The 16,417-nt window shown below is 41.2% G+C and overlaps 2 protein-coding genes across 2 annotated transcripts; both read left to right on the forward strand.

The window, feature by feature from the left end:
- LOC109833859 (cytochrome P450 704B1) lies at window positions 2,051–6,060 on the forward strand. Its single transcript, XM_020401687.1, has 6 exons — window positions 2,051–2,430; window positions 2,508–2,723; window positions 2,806–3,102; window positions 4,551–4,946; window positions 5,034–5,234; window positions 5,586–6,060. The coding sequence occupies exons 1-6, from the start codon at window positions 2,107–2,109 to the stop codon at window positions 5,763–5,765; spliced, it is 1,614 nt and encodes a 537-aa protein (XP_020257276.1). The 5' UTR covers window positions 2,051–2,106; the 3' UTR covers window positions 5,766–6,060.
- Window positions 6,854–8,695, forward strand: LOC109833860 (pentatricopeptide repeat-containing protein At5g15300). The gene has a single exon (XM_020401688.1). The coding sequence runs from the start codon at window positions 6,959–6,961 to the stop codon at window positions 8,231–8,233; it is 1,275 nt and encodes a 424-aa protein (XP_020257277.1). The 5' UTR covers window positions 6,854–6,958; the 3' UTR covers window positions 8,234–8,695.

Raw genomic sequence — 16,417 nt, forward strand, 5'->3', positions numbered from 1 at the left:
ACTTTAAGTCCCGTGAAGTTTAGTTTGGTGGTTATTAGGCTTAGGCTAGTTGTATTTTGATTAGGCTGGGTAACTAAGCACTAAACTTCAATCTCAAGTTCAAGCTTTTTGTTCATGAGACCAGAATTGGCGACCAACCATGCTCTGCGATCGTAGGCTTTGAGGTATCTCCTTGTAGCATTAAACGAGATGCTGATGCAATGTAAAAACTTATTATGTATGATAAAGTACCATCTAGAGACTGTGTGCTACCAAGGGGAGAGCGTCAAGAGATTGAAGAGAACGAGATTAATATTACGTTCACATATGAGGTTGAGTTTATCGCGAGCAATATAACTTCAGACAGTCGGTGGGAACCATATATTGAGAAAAGAAAGGAGGACCGGCCACTATCTATCTTTTATTTCAAACACGATATCTTACATCTTGATACCTTTCTTCGTTGTGAGCTCCGAGAATTGGAGGAATAAGGCGAAAGGTAGAGAGAAGGAGGGGGTACCAAGATCGAAACTTTTCCTTGAAGTTGGATTCAGAGAGTCAAGATGCTCAAAGATTTTAAGCATAGCAGTAGGAAATGGATTTCAGATTGCGGGAATGGCTATCATAGCTCTCCTCTTTGCAGCTTTATGCTTCATATTACCAAGTTCTACAGGAATCGTTTTAGCTAAAAAAAAACACATTCTTTCCGGTTTTATTAGTGTTCGGATGTGGAAAAACAATAGAGGAAAGTCAAAAGGATGGATATATCAGTATCATGGGCAACTTCTTACTTCATGTCCTCCGTTCTCTTCACCATCTTCTCTGTTACAAACGTCATACACTATATGAACTCCGGCATTGCTGCTGTATCATTCTGTGTATATCGCCCTTCTCTCTCTGGCTTTTCATTTCGGTGCCATTAACTTCTCGCAAGAGGTTTAACATCAGCAAGATGCATCATATCAAAAGAATTTTGTACTGAGCACAGGAGAGGGACACCCGTCAATCTATTTCGTATGATGGTTTTTATACTATTATCTGGCTTTATTACCTTTGGAAGCATTAGCTACGAGCTAGCACATATTTTCTATTGTACTTGGGATGGGGGATCCTATTGTGATCTTCAACACACTCTGATCAGTGTCCTCTTTCTAGTTATCACTTGTGTTGCAGTATCAGGATGGCAAGGTTAATTATATGTGCATTATTGCCGATGATTGGAATTGGGAGTGGAAAGCATTCTTTGCTTCAAGCTCAAATGGCTTATATGTGTTTATTTACTCAGTAAAATACCTAGTGCTTGATCTAAGAGGACCGAGTGAGACTGCATCTGTAGTAATCTGTATTGGGTACTCGATCATTATGGCTCTTGCTGTTGTATTGGCTACAGGAGTGATTGGATTCCTTGGTGCATTGGGAGTTCTCAATTGTCTTGCCTTGTTGAAGAAATTGTAGGGAGTTATCTAAGAGACTGGGATTTATCTATATAATTGAATCGACCTTTTTAGTAGGTATGATTTTTTAATTTATCTGTACGGCTATGGAAGGATGCTTATAATAATGGTTAATTGGTTCTAAGCAATAAGATTTGAACTTTATTCTGTTGATTATTGAGCAATATTTTCATGTCATTTTCTCTTTACCATGTGTATGATCTGTGGTTCCTGTGTTCAGCAGAAAATTGATATTGACATGGATCTTGATATACGAGTTTTAGTGTGTGACCTTCATATTGGATGCATATGTTATCTGTATCACCCCTATGTATGATCTATTTTGGTTTCTTTTGTTTTTAAGGGGATATTTGGTTACTATTTTTCTTTTGGTCGAATCAGTCAGAGGGAATTCATATTGATGAGATGTATGGATATATTAGTTGTGTGACCTCAATAATAGGTACAAACTTAAAGAGGGTGCTGAGAACAAGCTCAGCTCATTCCCCAGTATTGTTTAGTTTTTAGGTGATGCATACAAAAGAAATGAATCCATCTAAACTCAAATCACGCCAAGACTGCTTAATGAATGGTGGCCTTCTTAATTTTCCATCTCCCAACTATACTTCAACTACTTAATCTCTCCTATTCCCCTTATAACTAATAGCAATTAACCGTACCTTTGTCAACTAAGATGCAAGAAACTAACCATTTAACCTTAATATCTTCAATCACATATGTATTTTACAAGATCCTCCCATTCTCACTGATCTTTTTCTCATGGATCTTAATGTATCGTTGGAGACAAAGAAATCAAAGAGGTCCAAAGAAATGGCCAATCATCGGTGCCACAATCGAACTACTAAGGAACTACAATCGCATGCACGATTGGCTTGCAGATTACCTCTCAGAGTCGAAGACCATATCAGTCTCTCTACCCTTCACAACGTATACCTACATTGCAGATCCGGTAAATGTTGAACATATTCTTAAGGTTAACTTCAGCAATTACCCCAAGGTAAGAAAATTAAACTCATACGGGACTAAGTATGTCAAATTTATTTCTCATGTTTCTTCTGTTTTGATTATGTGAAGGGAGAGTTATATCGTTCGTATATGGATGTTCTTCTTGGAGATGGGATCTTCAATGCAGATGGAGAGATGTGGAAGAAGCAAAGAAAGACTGCTAGCTTCGAGTTTGCTTCAAAGAACCTGAGAGACTTCAGTACCATTGTATTTAGAGAATATGCAACAAAGCTCTCCAGTATCTTATGCCAGGCATCAATTGCTAACGAAAGCATAGATATGCAGGTACTCTTCGTTCTTCTCAATGACACGCCTTGTGTTTTGTGTAATGGCTAAAGATCTAAAGCACATAATTGCTCTATCTCAGGATTTGTTCATGAGGATGACACTAGATTCAATATGCAAGGTTGGATTCGGCGTTGAGATTGGGACTCTGTCACCTGAACTCCCTGATAACACCTTTGCACATGCTTTTGATACAGCAAACATCATTGTCACACTGAGGTTTGTTGATCCTTTATGGAGAATAAAGAGATTTCTTCGAGTAGGGTCAGAAGCCCTTCTTGAAAAATGCATCAAGGTTGTGGATGAATTCACCTACGATGTGATTAGGAAAAGGAAATCGGAGATTGTGGAAGCCGGAGGAAATGGAACCAGAAATAAGGTACTATTCTTCTACATCAATCGTACTCAATATATAATAGTATAATTGTTGGAGTTATAATAAGTGTAACTTAAAACTTGACATTGTAGTGGGAAAGTTTAGTCCCACATAGGAAATGAAATAGGAAGGAAGGGTGTTTATAAGTCTTTCCCTTCTCTCTTATGCCTAGAAGAAAATAAAGGTTATGCTCCACACCACACACGCGCGTGCCGGTCGGGCCGGATTCGGGCTCTGGTAGGGTGGCACACAACCTGCGGACACGAATGCCCCTCCGGAGTGAGGGGATCTTAATCCGCTACATTCTTCTTTTCAATATAATTAAAACGGTAAATTGATTTGAAACCGTAATATTTAAACAGAATCAAAACGGAAACGGACTTTTATGAGAATTAAATCGGTAATTAAAAACGTTCATCCTTAACCTCTATAAAAACTCAAAGCTGCGAAGGCGAAAAAATACAGTGTGAAGAAACAGATCTTTTCTCTTCCTCTTCTCTTTTCGAATATATTCTGCTACATTCTTCTTTTCAATATAATTAAAACGGTAAATTGATTTGAAACCGTAATATTTAAACAGAATCAAAACGGAAACGGACTTTTATGAGAATTAAATCGGTAATTAAAAACGTTCATCCTTAACCTCTATAAAAACTCAAAGCTGCGAAGGCGAAAAAATACAGTGTGAAGAAACAGATCTTTTCTCTTCCTCTTCTCTTTTCGAATATATTCTGCTATTACACTTCCGCTGGTTCCCTGAAAGTTGAGAAGAATTCACAAAGCCTTCTTGAAGCTCGTGCCGATGAGAAGGAGGTCGCCTGACCGAGGGTCGTTGTATCTTCGGGAACTATTGTCGCGTAGCCCTGTACGAGAGGGGGCAATTAGATTCTTGTGACAGTGCCTTGCACGCCTCGACCATCAGGCCGTATTTCTAACTTTATTTATATTTCGTTACAATTAATTTCATTTCTGTGATAAAATATTAATCTGCTTTTATCTTATATTAATCGTCTAATTTCGTGTTAATTATTGTCTAAACAGCTAATATTCCTAGCAATAATTAATAGTTGCGGACCAGCAATCTAACCCTGATAATAAATTTATTTGAAACTTTGGTGCAGAATTACTGAATGTACATAATTGACCTGAACCTGATAAGCCAATTGTCAAAGACCAGGCAATGTGTCCGATATAAGTTGTGAAATTTTCCATCTAATAAATGGTTTTTATATTCATAAAACAAGTATCTGATTTATTTCCAACTTTTGGAAGTTTAATTCAAACATCAGTTCTATAAATCAGTAGATAAAACATAGAGTTTGTGAATAAGACTAATTCCTCATGCTGTTTAGATTCAGTAGGCGGAATTACAAGTTTTGTTTAAAGGGCATAAACATCTATAATCTTCTTTCTTGTCTAACTAGTTCTATCTATGCTGCAAATGACACCAGGGACAAATGAAGAATGACATACTATCAAGATTCATCGAGCTAGGAGAAGACCCAGAAAGTGATTTCAGTGACGATAAGAGCCTCAGAGATGTTGTCCTAAACTTCGTAATCGCTGGAAGAGACACAACAGCCACAACCCTTTCTTGGTTTGTCTACATGATCATGACTCACCCTCATGTATCAGCTAAAATATACTCAGAGCTCAAGGCATTCGAGGAACGACAAGCCAAAGAAGAGAAGGTCACTTTAACCTCGTACGAAGCTGATGATATCAATTCCTTCAACAAAAGGATTTCACAGTTTGCTAGCCTCTTGAATTATGATTCTTTAGCAAGGTTACCTTATCTTCATGCATGTATCACTGAGACTCTCAGGCTCTATCCTGCAGTCCCTCAGGTAAAGTAACAAACGTGAAGTACCGCATGCTCAATTGAATTCTTTAGAAGACGATAAATTTATCTTCTGGTTTTTGTTTCGTTATAGGATCCTAAAGGAATTCTAGAGGATGATGTGTTGCCTGATGGGACGAAAGTGAAGACTGGAGGATTGGTAACATATGTGCCATATTCAATGGGAAGAATGGTGTACAACTGGGGAGAAGATGCAAAATCTTTCAAGCCCGAGCGTTGGTTTGAGGATGGAGTTCTTCGTAATGTCTCTCCATTCAAGTTCACTGCTTTCCAGGTATATATGCTCGCTTCTTAATGAATTTAATTGCACCTAGCCCCCATAGTAGTATCATGTTTTGCCACTTATTACCTCTCAAGCTTGATATTGGCAGATACACACCCTGAGTGAAAATTTTATGACTCGAGTCAAAAAAATTCCCTCTGCGGTGCATCTGCCAGTATTGAACTTAAAGGTAATAATTTCCGCAGCACAATAGTACAAGGGGTCTATGTGCAATTAACCATAAAATTTTGGGTGATAGAAACCGCTACAACCTCATAGTATCTCTGCAAATAACCTTAATTATAAATAGATGTTGGTTTCATAACGATCAAGGTAAAGACACGTATCGTTTTTTTTTTTCAGGCTGGACCTCGAATTTGCTTGGGAAAAGATTCTGCATATTTACAGATGAAGATGACTCTGGCAATCCTATGCAGGTTCTTCACATTCACTCTGGTGCCAAACCATCCGGTGCATTACAGGATGATGACGATATTATCGATGGCTCATGGACTAAAGCTTCATGTCTCTAGATGTGTATGATCGTCTTCATGCTGTGAACTTTATAGGTCACATACAATTTTAAGTTCCAATGTCAGAGATATTTAGATCGGGGAAGAAAATCTCTATTGAATCAAGTAACAGGCATCAGTTGTGGTGTTCTACGAATTGTTTGTTGCACAGACCCCATTTCTCTCTCATTCCTAGTTATCATATTTATTTTGATATTGACAGGGAAAAAAGTTTTAATTTTGGAAGATGTTGAAGGACTAAATTCATCACTTCAATCTGTAACTACTACAATATTTGCAGTACGATTACGTAGATTTTGAGCGCTCGCTTGGTCCTCTCTTTGTAAGCTCTCCTGTAGTATTGACAAACATCTAGGTCAACTACTTTATTTGCAAAATATGATCATAGTTTTGAATCAGACAATAAGCAGTCTTCAGCCATGAGTTGCACAAAGCTCTGCGTTACAACGCGGCTCGGATTAGATAAATAGATTCCCATCAGGTAATTGATCTCATTGCGCCAGCGCGTACCGCCGAGCATGAGCAAGATCCCCCTCAGGTAATTAAACTCTCCTTGGGCCGGGATCCCCCTCAGGTGAGTAGACCCTCCGTGGGCCAGTGCCTACGGCACAGCGCGAGCGAGGATTAGTCCCATCCAGTAGAGTTCCTACAGAGTTACCCATTAACTTATCCCTGCGTAACTTTTTAACTCCTCTTATTCTAAAACCTCTTTTTTTGGCGGGAAGCCTCTATTCAAAAGGTCCCCAATGTTAAGAAAATCCGGCAGTAACCTCCGATCCCTCAAACAAATCCATGCCCAAATCATCTCCAAAGGCTTTCTCTCGAACCCCTGCTCCCTCCGAGAACTCATCTTCTCCGCAGCGGTGTCGATCCCCCTCGCTTTCCCGTACGCCCTCAAGCTGTTCGACCAAATTCCCCACCCGGACACGTTCACATTTTCCACCATCATCCGCGGTGCCTCCCACTCATCGGACCCCTCCACCACCTTCCCCCTCTATGCCCGCATGGAGCAGGCTGCTATCAGGCCCCACCATGACTGCCACCTCGTCTTCCCCTTCCTCCTCCGTGCGTGTGTGCACCTCCGTTCACCGCCTCAAGCTGTTCGACCAAATTCCCCACCCGGACACGTTCACATTTTCCACCATCATCCGCGGTGCCTCCCACTCATCGGACCCCTCCACCACCTTCCCCCTCTATGCCCGCATGGAGCAGGCTGCTATCAGGCCCCACCATGACTGCCACCTCGTCTTCCCCTTCCTCCTCCGTGCGTGTGTGCACCTCCGTTCACCGCCGCTCGCCGCGCAGTTGCATTCCAGGATTGTCAAGCTCGGTCTTGAATCTGATAATTTTATACGGAACGCCCTCATTAACTTCCACGCAAAGTGCGGGGACTTATCCACGGCCAATGTGCTGTTTGATTCACGTGCTAGGGGTGACATTGTCGCGAGTTCCTCTCTCATTGCGGGCTACGCGATGAGAGGGGAACTTGATGTCGCGAGGACGTTGTTTGATGAGATCGATTCGAAGGATTTGGTTGCTTGGAACGTGATGATCACGGGGTATGCAAAGAGAGGGGAGATGGATAAGGCGAGGGAATTGTTTGATCGCGTGCCGGAGAAAGATACCGTTTCTTGGAACGTGATGATTGCTGGGTATGCTAAGTGTGGCTCGCAAGATAAGGCGATGGAGATGTTTGAGGAGATGAGAAGTGTAGGGGAGCGACCCGATGAGGTCACAATGCTGAGCTTGATATCAGCTTGTGCTGATACCGGGTCGATTGATATTGGCATAAAGCTACATTCCTCTCTCAATAGAGTAAATGTGCATGTTGGAAATGCTTTGATTGACATGTATGCAAAATGTGGGAGCATTGAGAGAGCGATGCGAGTGTTTCGAGGGATGAGAGAGAGGGACGTCTCGAGTTGGAATTCAATGATTGGAGGATTAGCTGTCCATGGGCATGCCAACGAGTCCGTTCGTCTATTTAAGGAGATGAGGAGGATGAGAGTGAAGCCAGACGAGATTACCTTCGTTAGCATTCTCGTCGCTTGTAGCCATGGAGGGATGGTGGATGATGGGAGAAGGTACTTTCATCTTATGAGAAATGAATATGGCATTGAACCGAACATGAAGCACTGTGGATGTATGGTTGACATGCTCGGGCGAGCTGGGTTTCTGGATGAAGCGTTTGAGTTTGTTGATGGGATGAAGATTGAGGCGAATCCGATTATATGGAGAGCTTTGCTGGGAGCTTGTAAAGTCCATGGGAATGTTGAGTTGGGGAGAAGAGCAAATGAAGAGCTTTTGAAGATGAAATGGAAGGATGAGAGCGGGAGTGGAGATTATGTGTTGTTGTCTAATATATATGCTTCTTTAGGGGAATGGGAGGGAGTTGAGAAAGTGAGGAGATTGATGGATGATAGTGGCGTGATGAAGGAAGCTGGTTCTACACTCATTGGTGCAGGTAGATTGTTGTAAAGAAATAGCTCATGTGCTACAGGATTAATTGCGGACAGAACCCTGTACTATCCCCCAATTGCGGATAGACCCGTGTACTATCGCCCAAGTACGGATACCCCTCTTCTGGTATCGTTGCAGATAGACCTCCTGATTCAAAAAAATTTGGCTCTTTTATCCTCAGAACGAATGAGTTCTTTTTTAACAAATAGACCTCCTGAGTGTCAAAGATCAGTCAGGGGTCCTATCTGCAACAATAGAACTACAGGGGACTATCCCGAATTGAACTATAGTACGTAGAGAGGACTGCACTGAACATGGTACTGTTATACTCACAGGAGAATTATCAGAAAATGGAATGTAAGCAAAAAGCTGATAGATCCAGAACAAATTCATATTGATATTTGATGCCTATTAATGGTCATCTGCATGAGAAATGGATACGGAGGATTCAGTAAATAAATTGTCAGACAAGTTTAGAAGAAAAATGATGAAAGAGAATATTCAATCAAATATTATGGAATTTTATATATGAGACCATCACAACATGAAAATTTAGGAGCATCAGCAGAGCTGGATTATGGCAGTGATTGCACTGTTCTGCCTACAAAATGAAATTTGAAGCCGATAATTACAAAGAATGTCTATGGAGTTCAAAGAAAGCAGAGGCTGCATCGTTATTTATTGGGCGCATGCAGAATCCCTATCAAACCACCCCCCCCCGCCCAACCCACCGCCAACGGACATATATTTTTATCTATTCACATGAATATTTTAATAGTGAAGTACAACTAAGACATTATTTTGTGCGTTATTTCTTTTGGAATTGTAATTTACACAACGCAAGCGATGTAAGTTTTTTTTGTTACTAAAACTACAAGGACAATAAATGAGCTTAAACGTTTTGCATGTGCTCCCTTAAAACCAGCTGAGCGTTTCGTACGTTACAAATGTTACAAGGATTGAATAGGTTTTATGCAGATGTTACAAACGTTGCAATAACTGGAATTCAAATCTTTGTCTCTCATGAACCTTATAAAAGGGTTTTTTCTAATCATTTGAAAGACACAAAAAATGAAATCTCCTGTCTTCTTCTTCTTTCAATAATTCTATAAGCTGTTTAGTATTGGAGATTCTGGCAAACTGAAGTAGTTGTGGTGTTCACAAAAATAGAGCGCTTCTTTGGACTGCAGTCGTCTTATTCTCCGAAGTACTGTGCAGACCCAACGCTACCGTAGGTGAGGCATAGTTTCTTCAAGGTCAGTCCTCCGTTAAGAGGGCAATTCGGCACTTCTGTAATGTATTTCAAACTTAAGTGTTTTAATATGATGTCTCTAACTTTCTGTTCTTTTTTTTGTTCCTGTATACTTTTTTGAATCTGTTTTTATATTTGTTTTTTCTCAACGGATAGAGGCGAACTCGATAATATGGAGAGCATTTGTTGAAGATTGTAAGGTTCATGGGAATGTTGAGTTGGGAAGAAGAGAAAATGAGGAGCTTTTGATGATGAAATGGAAGGATGAGAGTGGGAGTGGAGACTATGCGTTGCTGTCTAATATTTATGCTTCTTTGGGAGAATGGGAAGGAGTTGCGAGGGTTAGGAGATTGATGGATTAAAATGTGCGATGAAGGAAGCTGGTGCTGTTCACATTGAGGCAGGTAGACTGTTGATCAGGGAAAATGCTAATATGTTGTATTATTTTCTTGATTTAGAAGCCTAGATTGAACAGGGTATTACTATATTTACATCAGAGTTGTCAGCAGGTACAAAATGTGGTAGATTCAAAATAAATTCTGCTGTACCCTAAAAGTCACAAGTACATAAACTCTCGAGAACTGGCTACGTGTCAATTAGTCAGGTCGGGTTGTATGACCAAAAACCCGACCCGGGTGTAGTCATAGTCCGAGTAGACTAACTGACCTCCCAAGAGTTTGACTTCGAGTCAAAAGGCGTCTTCCGACTAGACTCTGCCAGAGAGCATTCCTCATGAGGTAAGGGAATGAATGTCCAACTGCCTCCTCAGTAACACCCACATTTAATGCATGGTCAAGGCTCAGGCGTGATGATGACTTCTCGAGCGTTGCCCATATTCCCCACTCAGTCGTCATCGCATTAAATACCTAGTCAAATGTAATAATGACTCTTCAGACAGCACTTGAGCTCCGTCACCCTGTTGCTATCGCATTGAATGCCATATGGATGACTCTTGCGAACTCACCCTCCTAGTTGCTAACATGCCTAAAGAGTAAGTCAAATGTCACTGCCGCTGCTCAGATCAGATTACCAATTTGCCCCCAATCTCTCTTATAAACATTAACTACCACCACCGCTCTCAGGTTTGAACTCTTCGAACCCTAAAGTGTACCTTACATTCATTCATATTGATTCTATCAGTCACTTACTTGAGCATTGAAGGGCCCGACAGAGGAAATATTCTCCGGGGCCGCTAACATTTGCTGCTTGTCCAAGGATCGGCCTTTCTTAACCTGTTTAGTCATCAGAGGAGATTAAGCATGCCTAATCTCTCATTAACCCCCACTTAGTCCATAGATTAGCTTTCCAACACAAACAAATTCCTTTTTATGTCTTTAGATGGTCATCTGCATTGGAAACTGATATATTAGCTTGAAGCTAAAGTAGACTCTTAATGTTTCAGTTAAGTCAAAATGCCAGACAAGTCATTAATCAAATATTTGGTGCCACCACAATATAATACTATATGTCATGAGAATTTTGGAGCATCAACAGAGCTGGATTCTGGTATTGATCAAATTATTCCTGTATAGAAAAAGTAAGTGAAGGCGATAAATGAAAGGCCCATGTCAGTACCATTAGAAATGGCAAAAACAGGTAGATCCAGAAATTCATATTAACATCTTGTGATTGTCATCTGCATGGGTGATGGATATGGCAGACTCAAACAGACTCATAATGTCAAGTTTCAGTTACATCAAATTGCCAGGGTAGTTCTCAATCAAATATTTGATGCTAGCACATATAGTACTACATATCATGAAATGAGAATCTAGGAGCATCAAGAGAGATGGACTATGACACTGATCACATTGTTCTTGTCAAAAAAAAAATGAAATTTGAAGGCGAAATATACCCCCCAAAAAAAAGAAAAGAAAAAGAAAAAGAAAAGGTCTATGGAGTTCAAAATTCAACAACTCATATCAGGTAATCCGCACTCATTCCGATCCTGAACAGTTAGTAAACAGAGAGGTATGCAAATATTCGTAGACATACTTTGGACATACCATATATTTATATTGTACTATGAACTTTTTCCTTTTTCTAATAATAAAGTTTCAAGTACATGATTTTGTGCATTATTTCTTCTAAATTAAATTTTGTTGCACACTACACCAGAGGTGGCAATCTTTAATGGTTACCAAAACTACGGGTTGTGATTTCTCTCGTACTTTCTTATACTGAGGAACTATATCTTAGAAACTTCCTTATGATGATGATATGATGATGATGATGCTTCTCCTCCTCCCATTCCTTTCGACGTTCATCAATCTTCGCACGAACGCTGGTCCAAAGTCCAGGATAGTGTTCATAATGAAAAAGTTTCTCAAGTACCTGCAAGTTAGTGGCAAGTCCTTGAGTTTTTCATTTCTAACCTTTCAACTTTAAACAAGGTGCTGAGTACCTCAATGAGAGCAAAGAATGGCGCCATCAAAAGCGCTTGGGAGAGGTTATCGAAAAGTGCTGGAGATCGTTTCTAACAAAATGCACATATTTAAGTAAAAAATGAGTAGAAATTTTGAAGAGGTTAAAAATAAAACATAAAATCCATCGCAGCTTGTGGCTATACCATAGTTGAAAAAAAAATCCGTTATATGACCCGTTATAACCCGTTTTGTAACTTAACGGTACCCTTTTTGTTGTGCGCAGCGGAAATTTCGGCAGAGTTTCTGGTGCACAATAAGAGAGAAAGATCGATAAGAATTCTTGTTTCTCAAAGGGAACAGGAATCTGAAGCCTAATATCCCATCAAAGTGGGATAATAGCTCTTCCTCTCGTCAGCTCTAGGACTGCGCGTCGAGGGACCCTAAAAACTATTACAATGGTCACAAACTCAAACAATTAATTTTACGTGGTTCGGCAAACTGCCTACGTCCACGGGGCAAGGAGGGGGGATCTACTATTAAAGAGAAAAAGAATACAATGGGTTTACAACTCTCACAATCTAAACCCTCAAATAAGCTCCTTGCTTTTCTTCTCAAGAAAAGGTCAACCTCCAAAACACTTTTTCTCTCCTCACTAATTCTGCCTTGCACGCACACCAAAACAGAGCTCTCCCCCACTTTTTCTTTTGCGCCTGCTCCAAAGCCGCAGCCACCCCCCTCAATTGCACTTTTCACCAAGCCCAAAACCCTAGACATCTTGTGACCATCTATATATAGCTATCAATTGGGTAATCGGGTGGGCTAGCAGATTTGTCCGCTGGACAAAACCGAAGTCTTCACGCGGAAAAAATTTGGCTGGGAAAAGCCATCAAAGCAGATTTGTCCGCTGGACAAAACCGAAGTCTTCACGCGGAAAAAATTTGGCTGGGAAAAGCCATCAACGTGGGTGGACCCCACATCACGTGCTCCAACAATTCTCCACCTCGGCGAAGTTTTTTCAAAACTGAGCCGACACCAACCAAACCAAATGTCTCACTTGTTGTGTCCAGTACGAAGTGAAACATTTCACGACAACGGACTCAATCCATAACAAGTCGAGAAACCAAATGAGAGTGCAAACACTCTCCAAATATTGGTATCAACTCACCAAATCGATCTCACCCCCATCAAAAATCCAAACCGGCTGCATCATAAGACTGCCTACGTATCCTCTTGCCCAAGGAATCAAGCCGAACGTAGTTCACCCAAATGGCCTCCAAAGGCCTCAATTCACTAGAAGAGTTCGCAACCCTTCTCCAATATCATCAACTCTGTGGCTGATAGCACCTCCAATGGCCTCAAACACCTCCACCTGAGGTGAGCCAATGGTCATATCCAAACTGCATCTACCAGCTACACTCGAGTCAAAACCCAACTCATCATCTGCATCCGAATCCAAATGACTTCCATGCTGTGTCACCTCAGTTGGAATCCCAACCAATGCAGAATGACCTGAAGTATGTGGAAAAATCCCTACCCAATGTGGAGTAGCATCAATCTCCACCCGCTGCGATACCTCTAAGGTCTGTCCAAAACTCTCCACCTGCTGAGAGTCAATTAGCTCCCTCATCGAAGCCTCAACCAAAGTGACACTACCAGACCTATCTTCTAATGAAGTTTTACCTCCAATCACAACTCTTTAATAAGATGGCTCGAATATGTCGAAGCCTCAGTCCAGAAACTCTTCTACAGACCATTGCTTGACAACAAACACTGATCCTCCTCCAGTAAGGCACGGTTCTCCAAATTTGTCACCCTATCTAGTTGCCCCAAGATTTCCTTTCCAACGAAGTGTCTCGAAATGCCGTGAGCTCGGCTCCAATACAGAAACAGGTCCATCTTGTACCTCCCACCAGAATGGAGTACCTTCACCTTTCTGCCAATATCACACTTCTAGAGACTTCTAGGACTTTCTCCAATGGGGATTTGGTTGCAACCCAAATACGCCTAGAACAGCCACCAACAAAGGAAACCAAACGCCTATTACCTCCCAATGATGCCCCCTTGGAAGGCCCCCAAACATCCACGTGAACTCCTCCAGAACGACCCTTAGCACGGTGAATAGAGGTGCCACACTTCACCTCAGTCTTCTTGCTCACATCAACATGTTCACTGGACTTCAAACTGCAGGTCTTCGCACCCTCTTTCAATCTATGCGAGGAATCAATACTGGAATGGTCAAGCCCCAAATGCCGTTCTAGGGCACACATGATAGGTCGCACCACTATCCAACATCCATTCAGATTCCTCCGAATAGCTATCTGTAGGACTGATAGAAAGCGAATAAATAGAAGAGTCAGAATTATTACCATCCGATACGATGTTTGCTTCTGATGATGGTTGCTTCCCTTTTCCCTTCTGCTTATTCTTCATCCATTCGTCGAGCTTTGGGCAGTCTTTCTTCCAATGACCAGTCTCCTTGCACCAAGCACACTGATCTTTTCCAATTGTAGGATGCCCTACTCTAGACTGTGACTTCCAATTCTTTCGGTTTGGATTCTTCCCTCTTGCGACCAACGTCTCCGCTACCGGCTCAACCGAAGCCTCCTTATCCTTCTTTCGAAGCTGATAATTCACAAGTGCAGCGGTGACTTCACTATACGAAAGTGATGCCTTCCCATTAATCAGAGTAAGAACGAAGGTCTCATATTCCTCGTCGGGCAAGGAACTCAACAACAGCAACGCCTTGTCCTCATCTTCAATCTTGACATCCACATTCGCCAAATCCGCAAGAAGTTTTGTGTAGTAGTTCATGTGATCTCTAATGGAGGTTCCCTTCTTCAACTGGAAACGATAAAGTCTCCTCTTCAAATGCAAGCGATTTTCCACACTCTTGGTCAAATACTTGCTTTCGAGAATCTCCCAAATCTTCTTCGCAGAAGTCTCATTCATCACATCATATTTTAGATCTTGAGTCAAACAAGACCTAATCACACCACACGCCGTTCGATTCATCTTTTTCCAAACCTTCTCTTCAATCTCATCTGGCTTGCCATCTAACTCCAATGTATCCTCCAAATTCTGCGCGTTCAGCGCATCCAAAACCTCGTATCTCCATAATCCAAAGTTGTTTGTGCCATTAAATTTCTTCACATCTATCTTCATAGAGTGGATATTCAAACTCTGAATGGTCTTCGCGCCAGAAGCACCACCCTCGACACCCGAAGCACCTTCTTTCCCCGACATCTTATGCACCAACGAACAAAGAATAGATCCAAAACTAAAAGATAGAGTCTTTACCAAAAGATCCCACCTTTATCACCAACGAAGCCCTAAACGAGCCTCCAAATTGATCTACTCCTCCAACCAAACCCTAGATCTGGAATCTGGGCTCTGATACCACTTGTTGTGCGCAGCGGAAATTTCGGCAGAGTTTCTGGTGCACAATAAGAGAGAAAGATCGATAAGAATTCTTGTTTCTCAAAGAGAACAAGAATCTGAAGCCTAATATCCCATCAAAGTGGGATAATAGCTCTTCCTCTCGTCAGCTCTAGGACTGCGCGTCGAGGGATCCTAAAAACTATTACAATGGCCACAAACTCAAACAATCAATTTTACGTGGTTCGGCAAACTGCCTACGTCCACGGGGCAAGGAGGGGGAGATCTACTATTAAAGAGAAAAAGAATACAATAAGTTTACAACTCTCACAATCTAAACCCTCAAATAGGCTCCTTGCTTTTCTTCTCAAGAAAAGGTCAACCTCCAAAACACTTTTTCTCTCCTCACTAATTCTGCCTTGCACGCACACCAAAACAGAGCTCTCCCCCACTTTTTCTTTTGCGCCTGCTCCAAAGCCACAGCCACCCCCCTCAATTGCACTTTTCACCAAGCCCAAAACCCTAGACATCTTGTGACCATCTATATATAGCTATCAATTGGGTAATCGGGTGGGCTAGCAGATTTGTCCGCTGGACAAAACCGAAGTCTTCACGCGGAAAAAATTTGGCTGGGAAAAGCCATCAATGTGGGTGGACCCCACATCACGTGCTCCAACTAACCCGTTTTGTAACTTAACGGTACCCTTTTGTTATGTAACACAACCATTTAACGCTGAAACTAGTTAACCCAGGAAAAAAACACGTTATGCGTTAAATGTGTGTTACATTATAAAACCAGTTAACATAAGTTTTTTTTGGTTAAATTACATCTCTATTTAGGATGCGTGGATGCATCCCCACCATCCAAATCATTTAAACTCTACCCCTTTTAGGTTCGATCACCCTATTCTCTTCTTACGAATATGCGATCTCTTCGCCTCCTCCAATCCAAACTTAACTCTCATTGCCTCCTGTGAAACTCCACCAGCTATCCGCGGCTTCTACGACTCCGATAAGGTAAATATTTTATTTTTTTAGTTACGTGTTGGGCATCTCAGATTATATCCTTTAAATAAATATTGATTTTAAAATTATCTTCCAAATTTTAATATTTTCTATTGCTAGTTTACCCTAAATCATATCAAACTTGTTGCTTCGTTACATTACCATTCAACATAATTTTTAAGATCTACCACAAAATTAGAGTAG

The sequence above is a fragment of the Asparagus officinalis genome, chromosome 3, assembly GCF_001876935.1.
Source record: "Asparagus officinalis chromosome 3, Aspof.V1, whole genome shotgun sequence".
In the NCBI taxonomy this organism is placed as follows: domain Eukaryota; kingdom Viridiplantae; phylum Streptophyta; class Magnoliopsida; order Asparagales; family Asparagaceae; genus Asparagus; species Asparagus officinalis.